This window comes from Scyliorhinus torazame, chromosome 31, assembly GCF_047496885.1.
Source record: "Scyliorhinus torazame isolate Kashiwa2021f chromosome 31, sScyTor2.1, whole genome shotgun sequence".
Lineage (NCBI taxonomy): Eukaryota > Metazoa > Chordata > Chondrichthyes > Carcharhiniformes > Scyliorhinidae > Scyliorhinus > Scyliorhinus torazame.
Genome location: NC_092737.1, coordinates 3,393,319 through 3,417,412, shown reverse-complemented (window position 1 = coordinate 3,417,412; position 24,094 = coordinate 3,393,319). Strand labels below are relative to the sequence as shown.

Below are 24,094 nucleotides of genomic sequence, written 5' to 3'. Positions count from 1 at the left end.
CTTTACTACCTATGCGTGGGTGAAGCGATTTTGGAATAAAAGGTCCAGTGTGGTGCCTGGCTGCAATGATCTGGTCCTCATGTGGGGTTCCTTCATACTGCAAGTTATCTGCTAACAATGTGTGTGTCTTTGTCCATTTTACTGTGATGTCCCTTCCTTGTAAGAGTGGGGTCCAGTGCGTTGCTCTAATCTGGCTAACTGAACCGTCCTTTAACCTACCATCTAACAGTAGCTGTGTCGGGGTGTGCTCGGTTAGAATCGTTACGGGGTTGAGGCCTGTGATGTATGCGAAGTACTGAACAGCCCAAAAAACTGCGAGCAAGTGTCTTTTGTAGGCTGAAAATCCTTGCTCCACTGGGTCCAAAACTTGTGAGGCATAGGCTACGGGTCCTAAAGGATGGTGCCTTTCTTGGAGTCATATGGCCAATAGGGTTCGGTCGGTGGTCGCTACTTCTATGGCGTATGGGGAGTGTAGGTCTGGTACCTGCAAAGCGGGGTCTATATCTAGGGCACGTTTTAATGCATCAATGGCATCCGTATGCTGTGGAAGCCATTCCCAAGGGGCATTCTTTTTTAGGAGCTCGGAAAGTGGGTCTGCCTTGGTGGCGAAACCGTCTATATGGTTCCTGCAGTAACCAACCAGTCCTAAAAATGACCATAGTGCAGTGACATTATGGGGCAAGGGCAATTTAACAATCAAATCCATCCGTTTTTGCTCTATCTCTCTTTTTCCCTGTGTGTTGACTGTGGTTTAATAAAAGACCTTTTCTTTTAGGATTTGGGCCTTTTTCGGGTTGACTTTAAATCCAATTGAGTGTAGGAGCCCTAATAATTCGGAAAGAAGCGAAATGTGCTCTTCCTTGGCATCAGTTTGGAGGAGCAAGTCGTCCACATACTGAATGAGGCATTTTAGGTCGGGAAAATTTGGATAATCTATTTGCCAATTGTCGGTGAAAAATGGAGGGGGAGTTGTGGAAACCTTGCGGAAGGCATGTCCACGTATATTGCTGTCCTTGGAACGTGAAGGCGAATTTGTATTGGCAATTCTTATCGAATGGAATGGACCAGAAGCCATTGCTAATGCCCAATACCGTGAAATACCTTGACTGTAGTCCCTGCTTCAGCATTGTCTCTGGACTCGTGGCAACGGTGGGGGCTGCTAATGGAGTTACTTCATTGAGTTGTCTGTAATCGATGGTCAGTCTCCATGAACCGTCTGGTTTCCTTACGGGCCAAATTGGGGCATTGTTTGTTGAGGCTGCGGGCCGAATTACACCTTGGTCTAGCAAACTTTCAATTACTTTTGCAATTTTTCCCTCGGCATGCTGTGGGAAGCCGTATTGTTTCTGGGGCTTGGGTTCGGGACCTGTAATGGCGACTGTTCCAGGAATTTTTCCACAATCGTGCTTGTGCCGGGAGAAGGATGCTTTGTGTTTCCTTAGGACCTCTCTAATCGGCCAATCTGTACTACTGGCTTGCGGATCAAACCAATAGTCGCCTACTGAGCAGATTCTATGTTCGTAGTCTCCTGCAGTGAGCATGGCGGAGGCTGTCGCTGTTCTAGCCATTTTCCAAACACACTTATTCACGGAGTCAAAGGAAAGGTTGTGTGAACTCATGAAGTCGATCCCTAAAATGTGTTCTGCTGTTTGGGGCAAATCTACTAAAACAATGGGGTGCTTGGTATTAACATTTCCAATTTGAATATCTATGGGGGCCGTAATATATCCCTGCTGGATATGTCCTGTAAATCCGCTAAGAGTGATAGTGTCTGTAGAGAGCCATTTATCTAGCTGAAACATTGTGGAGGAGTTTAAAGTGGTGCGGGACCCTCCTGTGTCCCAAAGGAACTCTACGGGGTGTCCCCAGACTGTGCCTGTGACTCCTGGTCTACCTGACTTGTCCCAGAGTGCGTCGCAGACCCAAGATGGGGAGTCCGAACACCGCCAATCTGTGCTATTTATGGCAGAATTGTCTGTGCGGGCGCTAATACTGTGTATCAGCCGTCAACCACCACCCGTTGTCTTCTTCCAGCTAGCCAATTTCTGATCCAAACTGCTAAATCACCCTGAATCCCATGCCTCCGTATTTTCAGCAGTAGCCTACCGTGGGGAACCTTATCAAACGCTTTACTGAAATCCATATACACCACATCAACTGCTTTACCCTCATCCACCTGTTTGGTCATCTTCTCAAAGAACTCTATAAGGTTTGTGAGGCACGACCTACCCTTCACAAAACCGTGTTGACTATCTCTAATCAAATTATTCCTTTCCAGATGATTATACATCCTATCTCTTATAAACCTTTCCAAGATTTTTCCCATAACAGAAGTAAGGCTCACTGGTCTATAGTTACCGGGGTCGTCTCTACTCCCCTTCTTGAACAAGGGTACAACATTTGCTATCCTCCAGTCTTCTGGCACTATTCCTGTAGACAAAGATGACTTAAAGATCAAGGCCAAAGGCTCAGCAATCTCCTCCCTAGCTTCCCAGAGAATCCTAGGATAAATCCCATCCAGCCCAGGTGACTTATCTATTTTCACACTTTCCAGAATTGCTAACACCTCCTCCTTATGAACCTCAAGCCCTTCTAGTCTAGTAGCCTGAATCTCAGTATTCTCCTCGACAACATTGTCTTTTTCCTGTGTGAATACTGACGAAAAATATTCATTTAGCACCTCTCCTATCTCCTCGGACTCCAAGCACAACTTCCCACTACTGTACTTGACTGGCCCTACTCTTATCCTAGTCATTCTTTTATTCCTGACATATCTATAGAAAGCTTTAGGGTTATCCTTGATCCTACCTGCCAAAGACTTCTCATGTCCCCTCCTGGCTTTTCTTAGCTCTCTCTTTAGGTCCTTCCTAGCTAACTTGTAACTCTCGAGCGCCCTAACTGAACCTTCATGTCTCATCTTTACATAAGTCTCCTTCTTCCTCTTGACAAGTGTTTCGACTGCTTTAGTAAACCACGGTTCCCTCACTCGACCACTTCCTCCCTGCCTGACAGGTACATACTTATCAAGGACATTATCATAGAATTTACAGTGCAGAAGGAGGCCATTCGGCCCATCGAGTCTGCACCGACTCTTGGAAAGAGCATCCTACCCAAGGTCAACACCTCCACCCTATCCCCATAACCCAGTAACCCCACTCAACACTAAGGGCAATTTTGCACACTAAGGGCAATTTATCATAGCCAATCCACCCAACCTGCACATCTTTGGACTGTGGGAGGAAACCGGAGCACCCGGAGGAAACCCACGCACACACGGGGAGGATGTGCAGACTCCGCACAGACAGTGACCCAAGCCGGAATCGAACCTGGGACCCTGGAGCTGTGAAGCAATTGTGCTATCCACAATGTTACCGTGCTGCCCCTAACATGCAGTAGCTGTTCCTTGAACAAGCTCCACATTTCCATTGTGCCCATCCCCTGCAGTTTTCCTCTCCATCCGATGTATCCTAAGTCTTGCCTCATCGCATCATAATTGTCTTTCCCCCAGATATAACTCTTGCCCTGCAGTATATACCCATCCCTTTCCATCACTAAAGTAAATGTAATCGAATTGTGGTCACTATCACCAAAGTGCTCACCTACCTCCAAATCTAACACCTGTCCTGGTTCATTACCCAGTACCAAATCCAATATGGCCTCGCCTCTCGTTGGCCTATCTACATACTATGTCAGGAAACCCTCCTGCACACATTGGACAAAAATGGACCCATCTAATGTACTCGAACTATAGCGTTTCCAGTCAATATTTGGAAAGTTAAAGTCCCCCATAACAACTACCCTGTTGCTTTCGCTCCTATCCAGAATCATCTTTGCAATCCTCTCCTCTACATCTCTGGAACTTTTTGGAGGCCTATAGAAAACCCCTAACAGGGTGACCTCTCCTTTCCTGTTTCTAACCTCAGCCCATACTACCTCAGTAGATGAGTCCTCATCAAATGTCCTTTCTGCCACCGTAATACTGTCCTTGACTAACAATGCCACCCCTCCCCCTCTTTTACCACCTTCCCTGAGCTTACTGAAATATCTAAATCCCAGCACCTGCAACAACCATTCCTGTCCCTGCTCTATCCATGTCTCCGAAATGGCCACAACATCGAAGTCCCAGGTACCAACCCATGCCGCAAGTTCACCCACCTTATTCCGGATGCTCCTGGCATTGAAGAAGACACACTTTAAACCACCTTCCTGCCTGCCGGTACACTCCTGCAACTTTGAAACCCTACTCATGACCTCACTACTCTCAACCTCCTGTATACTGGAGCTACAATTCAGGTTCCCAAGCCCCTGCTGAACTAGTTTAAACCCTCCCGAAGAGCATTAGCAAATTTCCCCCCCAGAATATTGGTACCCCTCTGGTCCAGGTGCAGACCATCCCGTTTGTAGAGGTCCCACCGACCCCAGAATGAGCCCCAATTATCCAGAAATCTGAAACCCTCCCTCCTTCACCATCCCTGTAGCCACGTGTTCAACTCCAGTTGTGCAATGCACTCCAGCACCTTCAACCAAATGAACTGCTGTATCTGACGAGGTCCTTGACCTCCCTTGGTCATTCACAGCAACTGACACTTCAGAATGGAATGGTAAACATCATTTTAGTCTCCGTTGTTTTGCATTCCAGGTAATTTGGGAACCCGGGTTCAAATGTCACCACTGCAGATGGTGACATTTAAATTTAATGAAAATCTGAAATTAAATGTCTAACGACCATAAACCATTGTCGATTTATCATTGCAAACCCACCTGGCTCACTAATGTCCTTTAGGGAAGGAAATCTGCCGTCCTTACCCGTTCTGGCCGACATGTGATTCCAGACCCACAGCAATGTGGTTCACTCTCAAACCTCCCCGTCAAGAGCAATTTGGGTTGGGCAATAAATGCTGGCTCAGGCTGCGACTCCCACATCCCATCAATGAATAAAAACGTTTTGAACGTTACTGCCAAACATGACGGGTAAAAAAAGTTCTCTTCAAACTCAAGACAGTTTAAAAAAAAATTTAGAGTACCCAATTAATTGTTTCCAATTAAGGGGCAGTTTAGCGCGGCCAATCCACCTACCCTGCACATCTTTGGGTTGTGGGGGCGAAACCCACGCAGACACGGGGAGAATGTGCAAACTCCACACGGACAGTGACCCAGAGCCGGGATCGAAGCTGGGACCTCGGCGCCGTGAGGCAGCAGTGCTAACCCACTGCGCCACCGTGCTGCCCGAAACTCGAGACACTTGTCACACACTGCATCCCTCCGATTCCTGACAGACAACACTCAATTCGGTAAAGACCAATTGGCATAACTCTGCGCACACATCACGAGCAACCTCCTAAATCCACACTCCCAACGGCCTGGCGCAATGGCCAGTTCGCTCAGCCAAACATCTTCAAGAGAAATGGGCTTGGGATCACACGGACTACTGTGTTGCACTCGGCCTGTGAAATCTGCCAGCACGGTGTTAGACGTTTTAGTTGCTGTGAAATGAAGAGTCTAAAGTTCTTGTTCCTTTTCACCAAACACCATTTATTTCACTTCCACAGCCTCTGCACAAAACTCTTAACAACACACCACCTGACAGAGGCCACCTGAAGCCCCTTTACATATCAGTGTCAATTAATGGATACTTAACATAAATGAAACAACTAATTGCAATGTCTCTTAACTCAAGACTTAACACACAGGGTCCACCCTTGTCAGCACAACAACGTTTTCTCGGCGCACTCGGACAATGATTCCTACTGCTTAAGGCTCTGTCGCAGCACCGACCTCGAGCCAAAGTGAATCATTCCCTCGTGCAAGAGAGAGTGAGAAACTAAACTGGTTTGAGATCAAGATAACCACAGACCCGACCTGTAAACATCTGGTCAGAATCTAGACTGCACGTGGCAGTGGTACATGGCAATGCCATGAACGGTAACCAAACAGTTGTGGTCGCCTCAGAGGATGCCCACTATGTACACAACCAGTGCCACCTCCCTACAGGTATCGGAACCAGTGCCAACAGGTGAGCCAGCCACCCGGCCTGTGGCAGACACCTTCAGAGGCCAAGGCAACGAGCCCTGCACTGGCGGAATATCCCGTGTTGCCAACTCTTGAGGACACCGGCCACCGAAAGATCTCGCCACTATCACCCGGTGTAACTGTGCACTCTGACCATCTGGCTAACCAAACACAAGATTCCAGGCCTCGTTTACCAACCATCTTGGAGACTGAAATCAAACAGTCCGATCTCTCTCTGCCTCCAATGGGGGTGGGGCCTCATTGTATATGTAAACAGTGTGGTGGTATGTATTAAGAACTAGGAACAGGAGTAGGCCATCTGGCCCCTCGAGCCTGCTCTGCCAGTTAATGAGATCATGGCTGATCTTTGTGGACTCAGCTCCACTCTCCGGCCCGTATACCATATCCCCGAATCCCTTTATTCTTTAGAAAGGCATCTATCTTTTTCTTAAAAACGTTTAAAGAAGGAGCCTCAACTGCTTCACTGGGCAAGGAATTCCAGAGATTCACAACCCTTTGGGTGAAGAAGTTCCTCCTACACTCCGTCCTAAATCTACCTCCCCTTATTTTGAGGCTATGCCCCCTAGTTCCGCTTTCACCCGCCAGTGGAAACAACCTGCCCGCATCTATCCTATCTACACCCTTCATAATTTTATATGTCTCAATAAGATCCCCCCGCATCCTTCTAAACTCCAATGAGTACAGTCCCAGTCTACTCAACCTCTTGTCATAATCTAATCCCCTCAACTCTGGGATCAACCTAGTGAATCTCCTCTGCACTCCCTCCAGTGCCAGTACGTCCTTTCTCAGGTAAGGAGACCAAAACTGAACACAATACTCCAGATGCGGCCTCACCAACACCTTATACAATTGCAGCATAACCTCACTAGTCTTGAACTCCATCCCTCTAGCAATGAAAGACAAAACTCGATTAGCCTTCTTAATCACCTGTTGCACCTGCACACCAACTTTTTGCGACTCGTGCACCAGCACACACAGGTCCCTCTGCACAGCAGCATGTTTTAACATCTTACCATTTAAATAATAATCCATTCTGCTGTTATTCCTCCCAAAATGGATAGCCTCACACTTGGCAACATTGAATTCCATCTGCCAGACCCTAGCCCATTCACCTAACCTATCCAAATCCCTCTGCAGACTTCCGGTATCCTCTGCACTTTTTGCCTTACCACTCATCTTAGTGTCGTCTGCAAACTTTGACATATTGCACTTGGTCCCCAACTCCAAATCGTCTATGTAAATTGTGAACAACTGCGGGCCCAACACTGATCCTTGAGGGATCCCACTAGTTACAGGTTGCCAACCAGAGAAACACCCATTTATCCCCACTCTCTGCTTTCTGTTAGTTAACCAATCCTCTACCCATGCTACCACTTTACCCTCAATGCCATGCATCTTTAGTTTATGCAGCAACCTTTTGTGTGGCACCTTGTCAAAAGCTTTCTGGAAATCCAGATATACCACATCCATTGGCTTCCCATTATCTACTGCACTGGTAACGTCCTCAAAAAATTCTACCAAATTAGTCAGACACGACCTACCCTTTGTGAACCCATGCTGCGTCTGCCCAATGGGACAATTTCCCTCCAGGTGCCCCGCTATTTCCTCCTTAATGATAGGGGTAGTACAGTACCTGTGAAGCCGAGAGGCTATTGGCTGACAGGTCCCGGGTCCTGTTTGGATCTGCTGCCTGCAGGCGCCGCCCTGAAGGCAGAGTTTAAGAGCTCGAGTTCTCCCAGCAGCCGCATTCTGCAACTGAGCTGCTGGGGAACAAGTCTTGCTTAATAAAGCCTCGATTGACTTCATCACTTCTCAACGTGAGTGAGTAATTGTTGCGCTACAAGTAGTTAGCTTGTTAAGTGCATGTTCCAGTGGCCTGTACATCATTTCCTCCTGCGCATATTGTTGCATCTCAATGCCACCTGGTGTGCGAGCTTGATGGGGACGGTGTGGACCGAGTGGTCACCTGATGGGGGCGGTGTGGACCGAGTGGTCACCTGATGGGGGCGGTGTGGACCGAGTGGTCACCTGATGGGTGAGGACAAGAATGGTGTTGTTCATGGATCGGTTATTCCTGAACTCAACTGCTTTGTTGACAGTCCTTTGTAGTCGGTGATTCTGGAAAGCACCATATTCTCCAATGCTACCTGCTGGTGTTCTCAAATTTCCAGTCTCCACGGGTTATTTTGGGTTTAGTCTGTATTTAGCTTTCATGGAATGGTTACTGTACAGAAGGAAGCCATTTGACCCATTGTGTCTATGCTAGCCCCCCTTGAAGTAATCCACCGTGTGCCACTCCCCTGCTCTATCCACACTGGCCCTGCGATGTTTTCCTGCACAGATTATGATCCAGTTCCCTTTTGACCGCCTCCGTTGGAGCTTCCCCCAGTGCCCAGGCCCTGGCAGTGTATTGAAGATCTAACCCCTGGCTGCATAGAAGTGGTATTTGCTCATTTTTGCTGATTTCTAACCAGTGTTAATGTGTTACAGGCTGCAGATATTGTAGCTGCGCAGGGCGACCGATCTAAATTACTAGCGGAAGGGCTGCATTTGGGGAACAGAAAATACACCCTTGTTCAAGACAACATGGATAGGGAGGGTTGGATGGCGTTGAAGAGCGAGAGCAATGCAGAAGACGAAAAGAGATACAGCGCCATAGTCTATCTGACTGCACAAAGTAAGTTTGGGATTAAAATGATGTATTTGCTCATGTGATAACGAGATGTTGGTCATATGATTCTCACATTCGAATCATAGAAAATAGGAAGAGGAGACTATTCGGCCCTTCGAGCCTGCTGTGCTATTCAACATGATCAAGGCTGATCCTCTGTACTCCAGCGCTCCCCCTGCCCCGTTCCCCTCAACATCATTCAGAGGCTAGAAATCTATCTATTTCCTTCTTAAATACATTCAGTGACTCGGTCTCCACAGTCTCCTGTCGTAGAGAATTCCACCCTGTGAGTGAAATGGTTTTGACACATCTCAGTCTGAAATGGCTTGCCCCATATCTTGAGACTGATCAATTCAAGGATATTGGAGGGAATCTATGTATGGAACCAGAGGAAATGGGCGAGATACTAAATGAATACTTTGCCTCCGTATTCACCGAAGAGAAGGACTTGATTGATGAGGAGTAGAGGGTAGAGTGTGTAGATATTCTGAGTCATGTTGATATTAATATAGAGGAGGTGTTGGGCATCTTAAAAAGCATTAAAGTAGATAAGTCCCCAGGACCTGATGGGATATACCCCAGAATACTGAGGGAGGTAAGGGAGGAAATTGCTGGGGCCTTGACGGTAATCTTTGTATAGAACATAGAACATAGAACAATACAGCGCAGTACAGGCCCTTCGGCCCACGATGTTGCACCGAAACAAAAGCCATCTAACCTACACTATGCCATTATCATCCATATGTTTATCCAATAAACTTTTAAATGCCCTCAATGTTGGCGAGTTCACTACTGTAGCAGGTAGGGCATTCCACGGCCTCACTACTCTTTGCGTAAAGAACCTACCTCTGACCTCTGTCCTATATCTATTACCCCTCAGTTTAAAGCTATGTCCCCTCGTGCCAGCCATATCCATCCGCGGGAGAAGGCTCTCACTGTCCACCCTATCCAACCCCCTGATCATTTTGTATGCCTCTATTAAGTCTCCTCTTAACCTTCTTCTCTCCAACGAAAACAACCTCAAGTCCATCAGCCTTTCCTCATAAGATTTTCCCTCCATACCAGGCAACATCCTGGTAAATCTCCTCTGCACCCGCTCCAAAGCCTCCACGTCCTTCCTATAATGCGGTGACCAGAACTGTACGCAATACTCCAAATGCGGCCGTACCAGAGTTCTGTACAGCTGCAACATGACCTCCCGACTCCGGAACTCAATCCCTCTACCAATAAAGGCCAACACTCCATAGGCCTTCTTCACAACCCTATCAACCTGGGTGGCAACTTTCAGGGATCTATGTACATGGACACCTAGATCCCTCTGCTCATCCACACTTTCAAGAACTTTACCATTAGCCAAATATTCCGCATTCCTGTTATTCCTTCCAAAGTGAATCACCTCACACTTCTCTACATTAAACTCCATTTGCCACCTCTCAGCCCAGCTCTGCAGCTTATCTATATCCCTCTGTAACCTGCTACATCCTTCCACACTATCGACAACACCACCGACTTTAGTATCGTCTGCAAATTTACTCACCCACCCTTCTGCGCCTTCCTCTAGGTCATTGATAAAAATGACAAACAGCAACGGCCCCAGAACAGATCCTTGTGGTACTCCACTTGTGACTGTACTCCATTCTGAACATTTCCCATCAACCACCACCCTCTGTCTTCTTTCAGCTAGCCAATTTCTGATCCACATCTCTAAATCACCCTCAATCCCCAGCCTCCGTATTTTTTGCAATAGCCTACCGTGGGGAACCTTATCAAACGCTTTGCTGAAATCCATATACACCACATCAACTGCTCTACCCTTGTCTACCTGTTCAGTCACCTTCTCAAAGAACTCAATAAGGTTTGTGAGGCATGACCTACCCTTCACAAAGCCATGCTGACTATCCCTGATCATATTATTCCTATCTAGATGATTTCAATCTTGTCTCTTATAATCCCCTCCAAGACTTTACCCACTACAGACGTGAGACTCACCGGTCTATAGTTGCCGGGGTTGTCTCTGCTCCCCTTTTTGAACAAAGGGACCACATTTGCTGTCCTCCAATCCTCATAAAAATCAAAGCCAAAGGTCCAGCAATCTCTTCCCTGGCCTCCAGAGAATCCTAGGATAAATCCCATCAGGTCCCGGGGACTTATCTATTTTCAGCCTGTCCAGAATTGCCAACACCTCTTCCCTACGTACCTCAATGCCATCTATTCTATTAGCCTGGGGCTCAGCATTCTCCTCCACAACATTATCTTTTTCCTGAGTGAATACTGACGAAAAATATTCATTTAGTATCTCGCCTATCTCTTCAGACTCCACACACAATTTCCCATCCCTGTCCTTGACTGGTCCTACTCTTTCCCTAGTCATTCGCTTATTCCTGACATACCTATAGAAAGCTTTTGGGTTTTCCTTGATCCTTCCTGCCAAATACTTCTCATGTCCCCTCCTTGCTCGTCTTAGCTCTCTCTTTAGATCCTTCCTCGCTACCTTGTAACTATCCATCGCCCCAACCGAAACTTCACACTTCATCTTCACATAGGCCTCCTTCTTCCTCTTAACAAGAGATTCCACTTCCTTGGTAAACCACGGTTGCCTCGCTCGACGCCTTCCTCCCTGTCTGACCGGTACATACTTATCAAGAACACGCAGTAGCTGATCCTTGAACAAGCCCCACTTATCCAGTGTGTCCAACACTTGCAGCCTACTTCTCCACCTTATCCCCCCCAAGTCACGTCTAATGGCATCATAATTGCCCTTCCCCCAGCTATAACTCTTGCCCTGCGGTGTATACTTATCCCTTTCCATCATTAACGTAAACGTCACCGAATTGTGGTCACTGTCCCCAAAGTGCTCTCCTACCTCCAAATCCAACACCTGGCCTGGTTCATTACCCAAAACCAAATCCAACGTGGCCTCGCCTCTTGTTGGCCTGTCAACATATTGTTTCAGGAAACCCTCCTGCACACACTGTACAAAAAACGACCCATCTATTGTACTCGAACTATATCTTTTCCAGTCAATATTTGGAAAGTTAAAGTCTCCCATAATAACTACCCTGTTACTTTCGCTCTTATCCAGGATCATCCTCGCCATCCTTTCCTCTACATCCCTAGAACTATTAGGAGGCCTATAAAAAAACTCCCAACAGGGTGACCTCTCCTTTCCTGTTTCTAACTTCAGCCCATACTACCTCGGAAGAAGAGTCCCCATCTAGCATCCTCTCCGCCACCGTAATACTGCTCTTGACTAGCAGCGCCACACCTCCCCCTCTTTTGCCTCCTTCTCTGAGCTTACTAAAACACCTAAACCCCGGAACCTGCAACATCCATTCCTGTCCCTGCTCTATCCATGTCTCCGAAATGGCCACAACATCGAAGTCCCAGGTACGAACCCATGCTGCCAGTTCCCCTACCTTGTTTCGTATACTCCTGGCATTGAAGTAGACACACTTCAAACCACCTACCTGAACACTGGCCCCCTCCTGCGACGTCAAATCTGTGCTCCTGACCTCTATACTCTCATTCTCCCTTACCCTAAAACTACAATCCAGGTTCCCATGCCCCTGCTGCATTAGTTTAAACCCCCCCCCAAAGAGCACTAACAAATCTCCCCCCCCAGGATATTTGTGCCCCTCAGGTTCAGATGTAGACCATCCTGTCTGTAGAGGTCCCACCTTCCCCAGAAAGAGCCCCAGTTATCCAAAAATCTGAATCCTCCCGCCTGCACCATCCCTGTAGCCACGTGTTTAAATGCTCTCTCTCCCTATTCCTCATCTCACTATCACGTGGCACGGGCAACAACCCAGAGATAACAACTCTGTTTGTTCTAGTTCTGAGCTTCCATCCTAGCTCACTGAAAGCCTGCCTGACATCCTTGTCCCCTTTCCTACCTATGTCGTTAGTGCCAATGTGGACCACGACTTGGGGCTGCTCCCCCTCCCCCCTAAGGACCCGGAAAACACGATCCGAGACATCACATACCCTTGCACCTGGGAGGCAACATACCAAACGTGAGTCTCTCACGCTCCCACAAAATCTCCTATCTGTGCCCCTGACTATAGAGTCCCCAATTACTAATGCTCTGCTCCTCTTCCCCCCTTCCCTTCTGAGCAACAGGGACAGACTCCGTGCCAGAGGCCCGTACCCCATGGCTTACCCCTGGTAAGTCCCCCCCCCCACAAGTATCCAAAGCGGTATACTTGTTTCTCAGGGGAACGACCGCAGGGGATCCCTGCACTGACTGCTTTTTCCCAGTCCCTCTTACAGTTACCCACCTATCTCCAATCTTTGGTGTGACTAATTCCCTGAAGCTGCTATCTATGACCCCTTCTGCCTCCCGAATGATCCGAAGTTCTTCCAACTCCAGCTCCAGTTCCCTAACTCGGTCTTGGAGGAGCTGGAGATGGCAGCACTTCCTGCAGGTAAAATCAGCAGGGACACTAACTGCATCCCTCACCTCAAACATCCTGCAGGAGGAACATTGCACTCCCTTCCCTGCCATTCCTCCAAACTTCTACCAAGATCTGGCTTTTAATAAAATTAAATTTTTATAAAAAATAATAATAATATAATAAAATATGGTACTTACCTCAGACCAATGGGTTTTATTATTAGGTTAGAGGAGGAGGGTGGGTGGGAGACACTACACGTGTAGTGTCTCGGGTTTCCTCTCCACCAGAATTTATTGGTGGTATCCTCATTGGCTACAAGTAAAGTTCCAGAGGACTGGAGAGTAGCCAATGTTGTTCCATTGTTTAAGAAGGGCAGCAGGGATAATCCAGAAAATTATAGGCCGGCGAACCTTGCGTCAGTGGTAGGGAAACTATTGGAAAAGATTCTCACAGATTAGTATTACTCCCATTTGGAAACAAATGGACTTATTAATGATGGGGAACATGGTTCTGTGAAGGGGAGGTCGTGCCTCACTAATTTGATCGAGTTTTTTGGTTAGTAAGTTTGCAGATGACACCAAGATTGGTGGCATAGTGGATAGTGAAGAAGGTTATCTAGGATTGCAACGGGATCTTGATCAATTAGGCCAGTGGGCCGACGAATGGCAGATGGAGTTTAATTTAGATAAATGTGAGGTGATGCATTTTGGCAGATCGAATCAGGCCAGGACCTACTCAGTTAATGGTATGGCGTTGGGGAGAGTTATAGAACAAAGAGATCTAGGAGTACAGGTTCATAGCTCCTTGAAGGTGGAGTCGCAGGTGGACAGGGTGGTGAAGAAGGCATTCGGCATGCTTGGTTTCATTGGTCAGAACATTGAATATAGGAGTTGGGACGTCTTGTTGAAGTTGTACAAGACATTGGTACGGCCACACTTGGAATACTGTGTGCAGTTCTGGTCACCCTATTATAGAAAGGATATTATTAAACTAGAAAGAGTGCAGAAAAGATTTACTAGGATGTTGCCGGGACTTGATGGTTTGAGTTATAAGGAGAGGCTGGATAGACTGGGACTTTTTTCCCTGGAGCGTAGGAGGCTTAGGGGTGATCTTATAGAGGTCTATAAAATAATGAGGGGCATAGATAAGGTAGATAGTCAACATCTTTTCCCAAAGGTAGGGGAGTCTAAAACTAGAGGGCATAGGTTTAAGGTGAGAGGGGAGAGATTCAGAAGGGCCCAGAGGGGCAATTTCTTCACTCAGAGGGTAGTGAGTGTCTGGAATGGGCTGCCAGAGGTAGTAGTAGAAGCGGGTACAATTGTGTCTTTCAAAAAGCATTTAGATGGTTACATGGGTAAGATGGGTATAGAGGGTTATGGGCCAAGTGCGGGCAACTGGGACTAGCTTAATGGTAAAAAACTGGGCGGCATGGACTGGTTGGGCCGAAGGGCCTGTTTCCATGCTGTAAACTTCTATGATTCTATGATTCTAAGTGACATACTTCATAGAACAGTACAGCACAGTCCAGGCCCTTCAACCCACGATGTTGTGCCGACCATTTATCCGAATCTAAGATCAACCTAACCTACACCCCTTCAATTTACTGCTGTCCGTGTGCCTGTCCAAGAGTCGCTTAAATGTCCCGAATGACTCTGACTCCACCACCTCCGCTGGCAGTGCATCCCACACACCCACCACTCTCTGTGTAAAGAACCTACCTCTGACATCTCCCCCATACCTTCCTCCAATCACCTTAAAATTATGTCCCCTCGTGACAGTCATTTCCGCCCTGGGGAAAAGTCTCTGGCTATCCACTCTATCCATGCCTCTCATCACCTTGTACACCTCTATCAAGTCACCTCTCTGCCTTCTTCGCTCCAGTGAGAAAAGCCCTAGCTCCCTCAACCTTTCTTCATAAGACATGCCCTCCAGTCCAGGCAGCATCCTGGTAAATCTCCTCTGTACCCTCTCCAAAGCATCCACATCCTTCCTATAATGAGGCGACCAGAACTGGACACAATATTCCAAGTGTGGTCTAACCAGGAATTTATAAAGCTGCAGCAAAACCTCACGGATATTAAACTCAATCCCCCTGTTAATGAAAGCCAACACACCATACGCCTTCTTAACAACCCCATCAACCTGGGTGGCAACTTTGAGGGATCTATATACGTGGACCCCAAGATCCCTCTGTTCCTGCACACTGCCAAGAATCCTGCCTTTAACCCTGTATTCAGCATTCAAATTCGATCTTCCAAAATGAATCACTTCACATTTATCTAGCTTGAACTCCGTCTGCCACTTCTCAGCCCAGCTCTGCATCCTGTCAATGTCCTGCAACAGCCCTCAACACTATCCACAACTCCCCCAATCTTCGTGTCATCGGTAAACTTACTAACCAACCCTTCCACTTCCTCATCCAAGTCATTTATAAAAACCACAAAGAGCAGAGGTCCCAGAACAGATCCTTGTGGGACACCACTGGTAACCGACCTCCAGGCGGAATACTTTCCATCCACTACCACTCGCTGTCTTCTTTCGGCCAGCCAATTCTGTATCCAGACAGCCAAATTTCCCTGTATCACATGCCCCCTAACTTTCTGAATGAGCCTACCATGGGAAACCTTATCAAATGCCTTATTGCAATCCATATACACCCCATCCACTGCCCGACCTTCATCAATGTGTCTCGTCACATCTTCAAAGAATTCAATGAGGCTTATGAGGCATGACCTGCCCCTCACAAAGCCATGCTGACTATCTTTAATCAAACTATGTTTTTCTAAATAATCATAAATCCTATCTCTCAGAATCCTTTCCAATATTTTGCTCCCCACAGACATAAGACTGGTGGATCTGTAATTCCCAGGGATTTCCCTATTCCCTTTCTTGAACAGGGGAACAACATTCGCCTCCCTCCAATCATCCGGTACTACTCCAGTGGAGAGTGAGGACGCAAAGATCATCGCCAACGGCGCAGCAATCTCCTCCCTCACTTCCCATAATAACCTTGGATCCATCCCGCCAAGCCCAGGGGACTTATCTATCCTGATGCTTTTCAAAATTTCCAGCACATTCTCCTTCTTAACATCAACCTGTTTGAGTCTATTAACCTGGTTCATACTGTTCTCATGAGCAACAAGGTCCCTCTTTCTCATGAATACTGAAGCAAACTATTCATTTAGGGCCTCCCCCATCTCCTCAGACTCTGGACACACATTCCCTCCACTATCTCTGATTGGCCCTACTCTCACTCTGATCATCCTCTTATTTCTCACAAGTGTAGAATGCCAGGGCAGCACGGGGCGCAGTGGTTAGCACTGCTGCCTCACGGCGCCGAGGTCCCGGGTTCGATCCCGCCTCTGGGTCACTGTCCGTGTGGAGTTTGCATATTCTCCCGTGTTTGCGTGGGTTTCACCCCCACTACCCAAAGATGTGCAGGGTAGGTGGATTGGCCACGCTAAATTGCCCCTTAATTGGAAAAAATGAATTGAATACTCTAAATTTATATAAATAAATAAATATAAATAAGTGTAGAATGCTTTGGGGTTTTCCCTAATCCTTCCCGCCAGGGCATTTTCATCCCCCCTTCTAGCTCTCCTCAATCCATTTTTGAGTTCCTTCCTGGCTACCTTGTAACCCTCTGGAGCCGAGCCAGATCCTTGCTTCCTCAACCTTACGTAAGCTTCCTTCTTCCTCTTGACTAGAAGCTCCACTTACTTCTCTTGTCATCCAAGGCTCCTTCACCTTACCATTCCTTCCTCGTCTCAGTGGGACAAAACTATTCAGCACTCGCAGCAAGTTCTCCTTAAACAATCCCCACATTACTGTTGTGCATTTCCCCAAGAACAATTGTTCCCACTTTATGCTCCTCAGCTCCTGTCTAATAGCAGTATAATTTCCCCTCCCCCAATTAAATACCTTCCCATACTGTCTGTTCCTATCCCTCTCCATGACTATGGTAAAGGTCAAGGAGTTGTGGTCACTGTCACCGAAATGCTCTCCCACCGAGTTATCTGACACCTGGCCTGGTTCGTTGCCGAGCACCAAGTCCAATATGGCCCCCCCCATAGTCGACCTACCTACATGTTAGTCAGGAATCCTTCCTGTACACACATGAGAGAATCTGCACCATGCAAACTATTTGCACTAAGGAGGTTCCAGTCAATATTAGGGTAGTAGAAATTTCCAATGACAACAACTCTGTTACTTCTGCACCTTTCCAAGATCTGCCGCCCAATCTGTTCCTCCATCTCTCTGCTGCTTTTGGGGGGTCTATAGAAAACTCCCAATAAAGTGACTGCTCCTTTCTTGTTTCTGACCTCCATCCACACTGACTCAGTAGACAAACCCTCCTCAGCGACCTCCTTTTCTGCAGCTGTGGTACACTCCCTAATTAACAGTGCCACTCCCCCTCTCCTCTTCTATCTCCCTCCATATTCTTCTTAAAACATCTAACAACCATTCCTGCCCCTGTGAAATCCATGTCTCCGTAATGGCCACAACATCGTAGTTCGAAGTACTGATCCATGCTCGAAGTTCATCTCCCTTATTCCTGACACTCCTGGCATTGAAACAGACACACATTAACCCATTCCACTGAGTGCAACTTTGCCCCATCAACTGTCTATCCTTCCTCACAGATTTGCTGCGTACTATTTCTGCCTGTTCAACAGCTACCCTATCCTCTGATCCATAGCTCTGGTTCCCATCCCCCTGCCAAACTAGTGACAAAGATGATAGATGAGGAAACGGCAGCAGATGTTGTTTACACGGACTTCAGTAAAACCTTTGACAAGGTACCTCATGGCAGACTGGTACAAAAGGTGAAGTCACACGGGATCAGAGGAGAGCTGGCAAGTTGGAGACAGAACTGGTTTGGGCACAGAAGACAGAGGGTAGCAGTGGAAAGGTGCTTTTCTGAATGGAAGGCTGTGACTAGCGATGTTCCACAGGGGTCAGTTCTGGGGCCTTTGTTATTCGTGGTGTATATAAATGTTTTGGAAGAAAATGTAGCTGGTCTGATTAGTAAGTTCGCAGCCGACACACAAATTGGTGGAGTTGTGGATAGTGCAGAGGATTGTCAGAGGATACAGCAGGATATAAACTGGTTGGAATCCTGGGCGGAGAAATGGCAGATGGAGTTCAATCCGGACAAGTGTGAGGTAATGCACTCTGGAAGGTCCAATGCATGTAGGAATTACACAATAAATGGTACAACTCTTGCGAGTATTGACAGGCAGAGAGATCTGTGCATGTCCACCGATCACTGAAAGTGGCAACACGTGGAGAAGGTGGTCAAGAAGGCATATGGCATGCTGGCCTTTATTGGTCGTGCCATTGAATATAAAAATTGCAAGAAATGTTGCAGCTGTACAGGACCTTAGTAAGGCTTAAGTTTGAATATTGTGTCCAATTCTGGTCGCCACACTACCAGAAGGATGTGGATGCTTTGGAGAGGGTACAGAAGCGGTTTACTCAGATGTTGCCTGGTATGGAGGGCATCAGCTATGAGGAGAGGTTAAATAAACTCAGTCTGTTCTCACTAGAAGGACGGAGGTTGAGAGGCGACCTGATAGAGGTCTACAAGATTGAGTGGCAGAGACAGAACAAAGAACAAAGAACAAAGAAATGTACAGCACAGGAACAGGCCCTTCGGCCCTCCAAGCCCGTGCCGACCATACTGCCCGACTAAGCTACAATCTTCTACCCTTCCTGGGTCCGTATCCTTCTATTCCCATCCTATTCATATATTTGTCAAGATGCCCCTTAAATGTCCCTATCGTCCCTGCTTCCACTACCTCCTCCGGTAGTGAGTTCCAGGCACCCACTACCCTCTGCGTAAAAAACTTGCCTCGTACATCTACTCTAAACTTTGCCCCTCTCACCTTAAACCTATGCCCCCTAGTAATTGACCCCTCTACCCTGGGGAAAAGCCTCTGACTATCCACTCTGTCTATGCCCCTCATAATTTTGTATACCTCTATCAGGTCGCCCCTCAACCTCCTTCGTTCCAGTGAGAACAAACCGAGTTTATTCAATCGCTCCTCATAGCTTATGCCCTCCATACCAGGCAACATTCTGGTAAATCTCTTCTGCACCCTCTCTAAAGCCTCCACATCCTTCTGGTAGTGTGGCGACCAGAATTGAACACTATACTCCAAGTGTGGCCTAACTAAGGTTCTATACAGCTGCAACATGACTTGCCAATTCTTATACTCAATGCCCCGGCCAATGAAGGCAAGCATGCCGTATGCCTTCTTGACTACCTTCTCCACCTGTGTAGCCCCTTTCAGTGATCTGTGGACCTGTACTCCTAGATCTCTTTGACTTTCAATACTCTTGAGGGTTCTACCATTCACTGTATATTCCCTACCTGCATTAGCCCTTCCAAAATGCATTACCTCACATTTGTCCAGGTTAAACTCCATCTGCCATCTCTCCGCCCAAGTCTCCAGACAATCTAAATCCTGCTGTATCCTCAGACAGTCCTCATCGCTATCCGCAATTCCACCAACCTTTGTGTCGTCTGCAAACTTACTAATCAGACCAGTTACATTTTCCTCCAAATCATTTATATATACTACAAAGAGCAAAGGTCCCAGCACTGATCCCTGTGGAACACCACTGGTCACAGCCCTCCAATTAGAAAAGCATCCCTCCATTGCTACCCTCTGCCTTCTATGGCCTAGCCAGTTCTGTATCCACCTTGCCAGTTCACCCCTGATCCCGTGTGACTTCACCTTTTGTACTAGTCTACCATGAGGGACCTTGTCAAAGGCCTTACTGAAGTCCATATAGACAACATCTACTGCCCTACCTGCATCAATCATCTTAGTGACCTCCTCGAAAAACTCTATCAAGTTAGTGAGACACGACCTCCCCTTCACAAAACCGTGCTGCCTCTCACTAATACGTCCATTTGCTTCCAAATGGGAGTAGATCCTGTCTCGAAGAATTCTCTCCAGTAATTTCCCTACCACTGAAGTAAGGCTCACCGGCCTGTAGTTCCCGGGATTATCCTTGCTACCCTTCTTAAACAGAGGAACAACATTGGCTATTCTCCAGTCCTCCGGGACATCCCCTGAAGACAGCGAGGATCCAAAGATTTCTGTCAAGGCCTCAGCAATTTCCTCTCCAGCCTCCTTCAGTATTCTGGGGTAGATCCCATCCGGCCCTGGGGACTTATCTACCTTAATATTTTTTAAGACACCCAACACCTCGTCTTTTTGGATCACAATGTGACCCAGGCTATCTACACCCCCTTCTCCAGACTCAACATCTACCAATTCCTTCTCTTTGGTGAATACTGATGCAAAGTATTCATTTAGTACCTCGCCCATTTCCTCTGGCTCCACACATAGATTCCCTTGCCTATCCTTCAGTGGGCCAACCCTTTCCCTGGCTACCCTCTTGCTTTTTATGTAAGTGTAAAAAGCCTTGGGATTTTCCTTAACCCTATTTGCCAATGACTTTTCATGACCCCTTCTAGCCCTCCTGACTCCCTGCTTAAGTTCCTTCCTACTTTCCTTATATGCCACACAGGCTTCGTCTGTTCCCAGCCTTTTAGCCCTGACAAATGCCTCCTTTTTCTTTTTGACGAGGCCTACAATATCATTCGTCATCCAAGGTTCCCGAAAATTGCCGTATTTATCTTTCTTCCTCACAGGAACATGCCTGTCCTGTATTCCTATCAACTGACACTTGAAAGCCTCCCACATGTCAGATGTTGATTTGCCCTCAAACATCCGCCCCCAATCTATGTTCTTCAGTTCCCGCCTAATATTGTTATAATTAGCCTTCCCCCAATTTAGCACATTCATCCTCGGACCACTCTTATCCTTGTCCACCAGTACTTTAAAACTTACTGAATTGTGGTCACTGTTACCGAAATGCTCCCCTACTGAAACATCTACCACCTGGCCGGGCTCATTCCCCAATACCAGGTCCAGTACCGCCCCTTCCCTAGTTGGACTGTCTACATATTGTTTTAAGAAGCCCTCCTGGATGCTCCTTACAAAATCTGCCCCGTCTAAGCCCCTGGCACTAAGTGAGTCCCAGTCAATATTGGGGAAGTTGAAGTCTCCCATCACCACAACCCTGTTGTTTTTACTCATTTCCAAAATCTGTCTACCTATCTGCGCAGAGCGGAGAGTCAGATGCTCTTTCCTCGGGTAGGAGTCAAGTACTCGGGGACATAGGTTTAAAGTGTGTGCGGAAAAGTTTAGAACAGATGTGTGAGGCACGTTTTTTAGACAGAGGGTGGTAAATATTGGAACGTGCTGCCTGGGAAGGTGGTGGGAGCTGGTACGATTGTGGGATTTCATAGAATTTACAGTGCAGAAGGATGCCATTCGGCCCATTGAGTCTACACCGGCCCTTACAAAGAGCACCCTACTGAAGCCCATGTATCTACCCGATCCCAGTAACCCCCACTTAACTTTTTTTGGACACTAAGGGGCAATTTAGCATGGCCAATCCACCTCACTTGCACATCTTTGGACGGTAAGAGGAAACCGGAGCATCCGGAGGAAATCCACGCAGACACGGGGAGAACGTGCAGACTCCGCACAGACAGTGACCCAGCGGGGAATCGAACCTGGGCACCTGGAGCTGTGAAGCAACAGTGCTAACCACTGTGCCGCCGTGCTGCCCCATTTAAGGGACATCTGGACAAATATATGAATAGGGTGGGAATGGAAGGATACGGATTCCGTAAGTGGAGACGGTTTTAGTTTAGGCAGGAACCATGGACGAAAGGCCTGATCCTGTGCTGTTTTGTTCTTTGTTCTAGACCTTCCAGCCAGAGGAAATAATATCCCTCCATCCAGTCTGTCCAGTTCTGTCAGAATTTTATACATTTCGATGCAATCCCCTCTCATTCTGCTAAACTCCAGTGAATACAGCCCCAGTCGACCCAATCTCTCCTGGAAGGACAGTCCCACTATCCCAGGAATCAGCCAGGTGAACCTTCGCTGCACACTCTATAAATATATCCTTTCTAGGTAAGGAGACCAAAACTGCACACTATACTCCCGGTGTGGTCTCACCAGGGCCCTGTACAGCTCCAGTAAAACATCCCTCCTCCTGTACTCAAATCCTCTTGCAATGAAGGCCAACATACCATCTTGCTGCACCTGCAAGCTTGCCTTCAGTGACTGGTGTACAAGGACACCCCGATCCCGTTGTACATCAGCATTTCACAATCTATCACCATTTAAATAATACTCTGCCATTCTGATTCTCTCTCCAAACAGGATAACGTCACACTTATCCACGATACGCTGCATCTGCCACATATTTGACCGTTACCTGTCGATCAGTCACCTGCAATCCTCTTTACATCCTCCTCAGCACTCACCTTCCCATCAAGTTTCATGTCATCAGCAAACTTGGAAATATTACGTTTGGTTCCCTCGTCCACACTGGGGTCCCCGCACTGATCCCTGCAGGACCCCACTAGTCACCACCAGTCACTTCTCCCTGTGTCTGCGTGGGTTTCACCCCCACAACCCAAAGTTGTGCAGGGTAGGTGGATTGGCTACGCTAAATTGCCTCTTAATTGGAAAAAATAATAATTGGGTACTCTTAAATTTTTTTAAAAGATACTACACTTGTTGTAACAGGGGCTGGTTTAGCACAGTGGGCTAAACAGCTGGCTTGTAATGCAGAACAAGGCCAGCAGGGCGGATTCAATTCCCGTACCAGCCTCCCCGAACAGGCGCCGGAATGTGGCGACTAGGGGCTTTTCACAGTAACTTCACTGAAACCAACTTGTGACAATAAGCCATTTTCATTTTCATTTCAGTAACTCTGAATTCTAGATTCTCGCGAGGAAATTTCCTCAATTCGGGAAACTGCTCTTCAGTGTTTGGTGGAAATGTGGAACTCGGAACAGTTTTAGACCTGAGGTTATGTTCTCTGTCCCTCGGAGAAGTGAAATGAAATGAAATGAAAATCGCTTATTGTCACAAGTAGGCTTCAAAAAATGAAGTTACTGTGAAAAGCCCCTAGTCGCCACATTCCGGCGCCTGTTCGGGGAGACTGGTACGGGAATTTGTGTGGGAATTTGTATGAGAATCCCCCCCCCCCCCAGTGGGAATTTGTCTTGTTTGCGTCATACAGAGAGTAACAGCTTTGTGTTCATCCTAATCTTGTTCTTTGTCCTTCAGCGGTAACTATCGTGGAGGCCAAATCCTCGGACACATCCCGAGAGGCATTGCTGAGTGTAACAAGAAAAATTATTCACTACTTATGGTCACTGGCTTACTGATGGTGATGCCTCCACTTGGGCAGTGAGCTGGATGTTGCTGCCTCACTATTGCGACAGGGAGACTGAAGATGCTGCGATGTATATCCTAACACAATTCCCACTGCAATGACCCATTTTTGTACCATTAACTAACTTGTGGTCACGTTAAAAATATAAAATCTACATCCTGTTGTGTCCCTTTTCCTGTTTTTAATATCCAGTGTTACTGTCTGATGGTCAAATCTCGAGTCAATAAACCTTTGACAAACCGTCTAAACGATTGCTTTGGTCCAATGGTAACTGAGTGTGAGTTGTCCCCACACAATAAGGGGAGACGGGCCAAGCGGTATTGTCACTGGACTAGTAAGCAAGACCCAGAGTAATGCTCTGCGATCCCGGGTTCGAATCCTGCCACTGCAGATGGGGAAATTTGAATTTTAATAAAAATCAGGAATTAAAAGTCTAACGATGGCCATGAAACCATTGTCGATTGTTGTTAAAAACCCATCTGGGTCACTAATGTCCTTCAGGGAAGGAAATCTGCCGTCCTTACCCGGTCTGGCCTACATGTGACTCTCAGCAATGTGGTTCACTTTAAACTGATCTCTCGAGACTCCCTCCAGGGCAAGAAATGCTGGCACAGCCTGGCACACCCTCCAGGGCAATAACTGCTGGCACAGCCTGGCACACCCTCCAGGGCAATAACTGCTGACACAGCCGGCCACACCCTCCAGGGCAAGAAATGCT

The 24,094-nt window shown here is 47.3% G+C and overlaps 1 protein-coding gene across 1 annotated transcript in view; it reads left to right on the top strand.

Moving 5' to 3' along the window:
• The window catches only part of LOC140404794 (profilin-1-like), a 37,302-nt gene extending 13,678 nt beyond the window's left edge, over nucleotides 1-23,624 (top strand). Inside the window, exons 2-3 of the mRNA XM_072493531.1 lie at nucleotides 8,521-8,707; nucleotides 23,268-23,624. Of these exons, the coding sequence (XP_072349632.1) occupies nucleotides 8,521-8,707; nucleotides 23,268-23,368 (288 nt within the window). The 3' untranslated portion in view covers nucleotides 23,369-23,624. The remainder of the gene's footprint in view (nucleotides 1-8,520; nucleotides 8,708-23,267) is intronic.
• The last annotated feature ends 470 nt before the right edge of the window (nucleotides 23,625-24,094 follow it).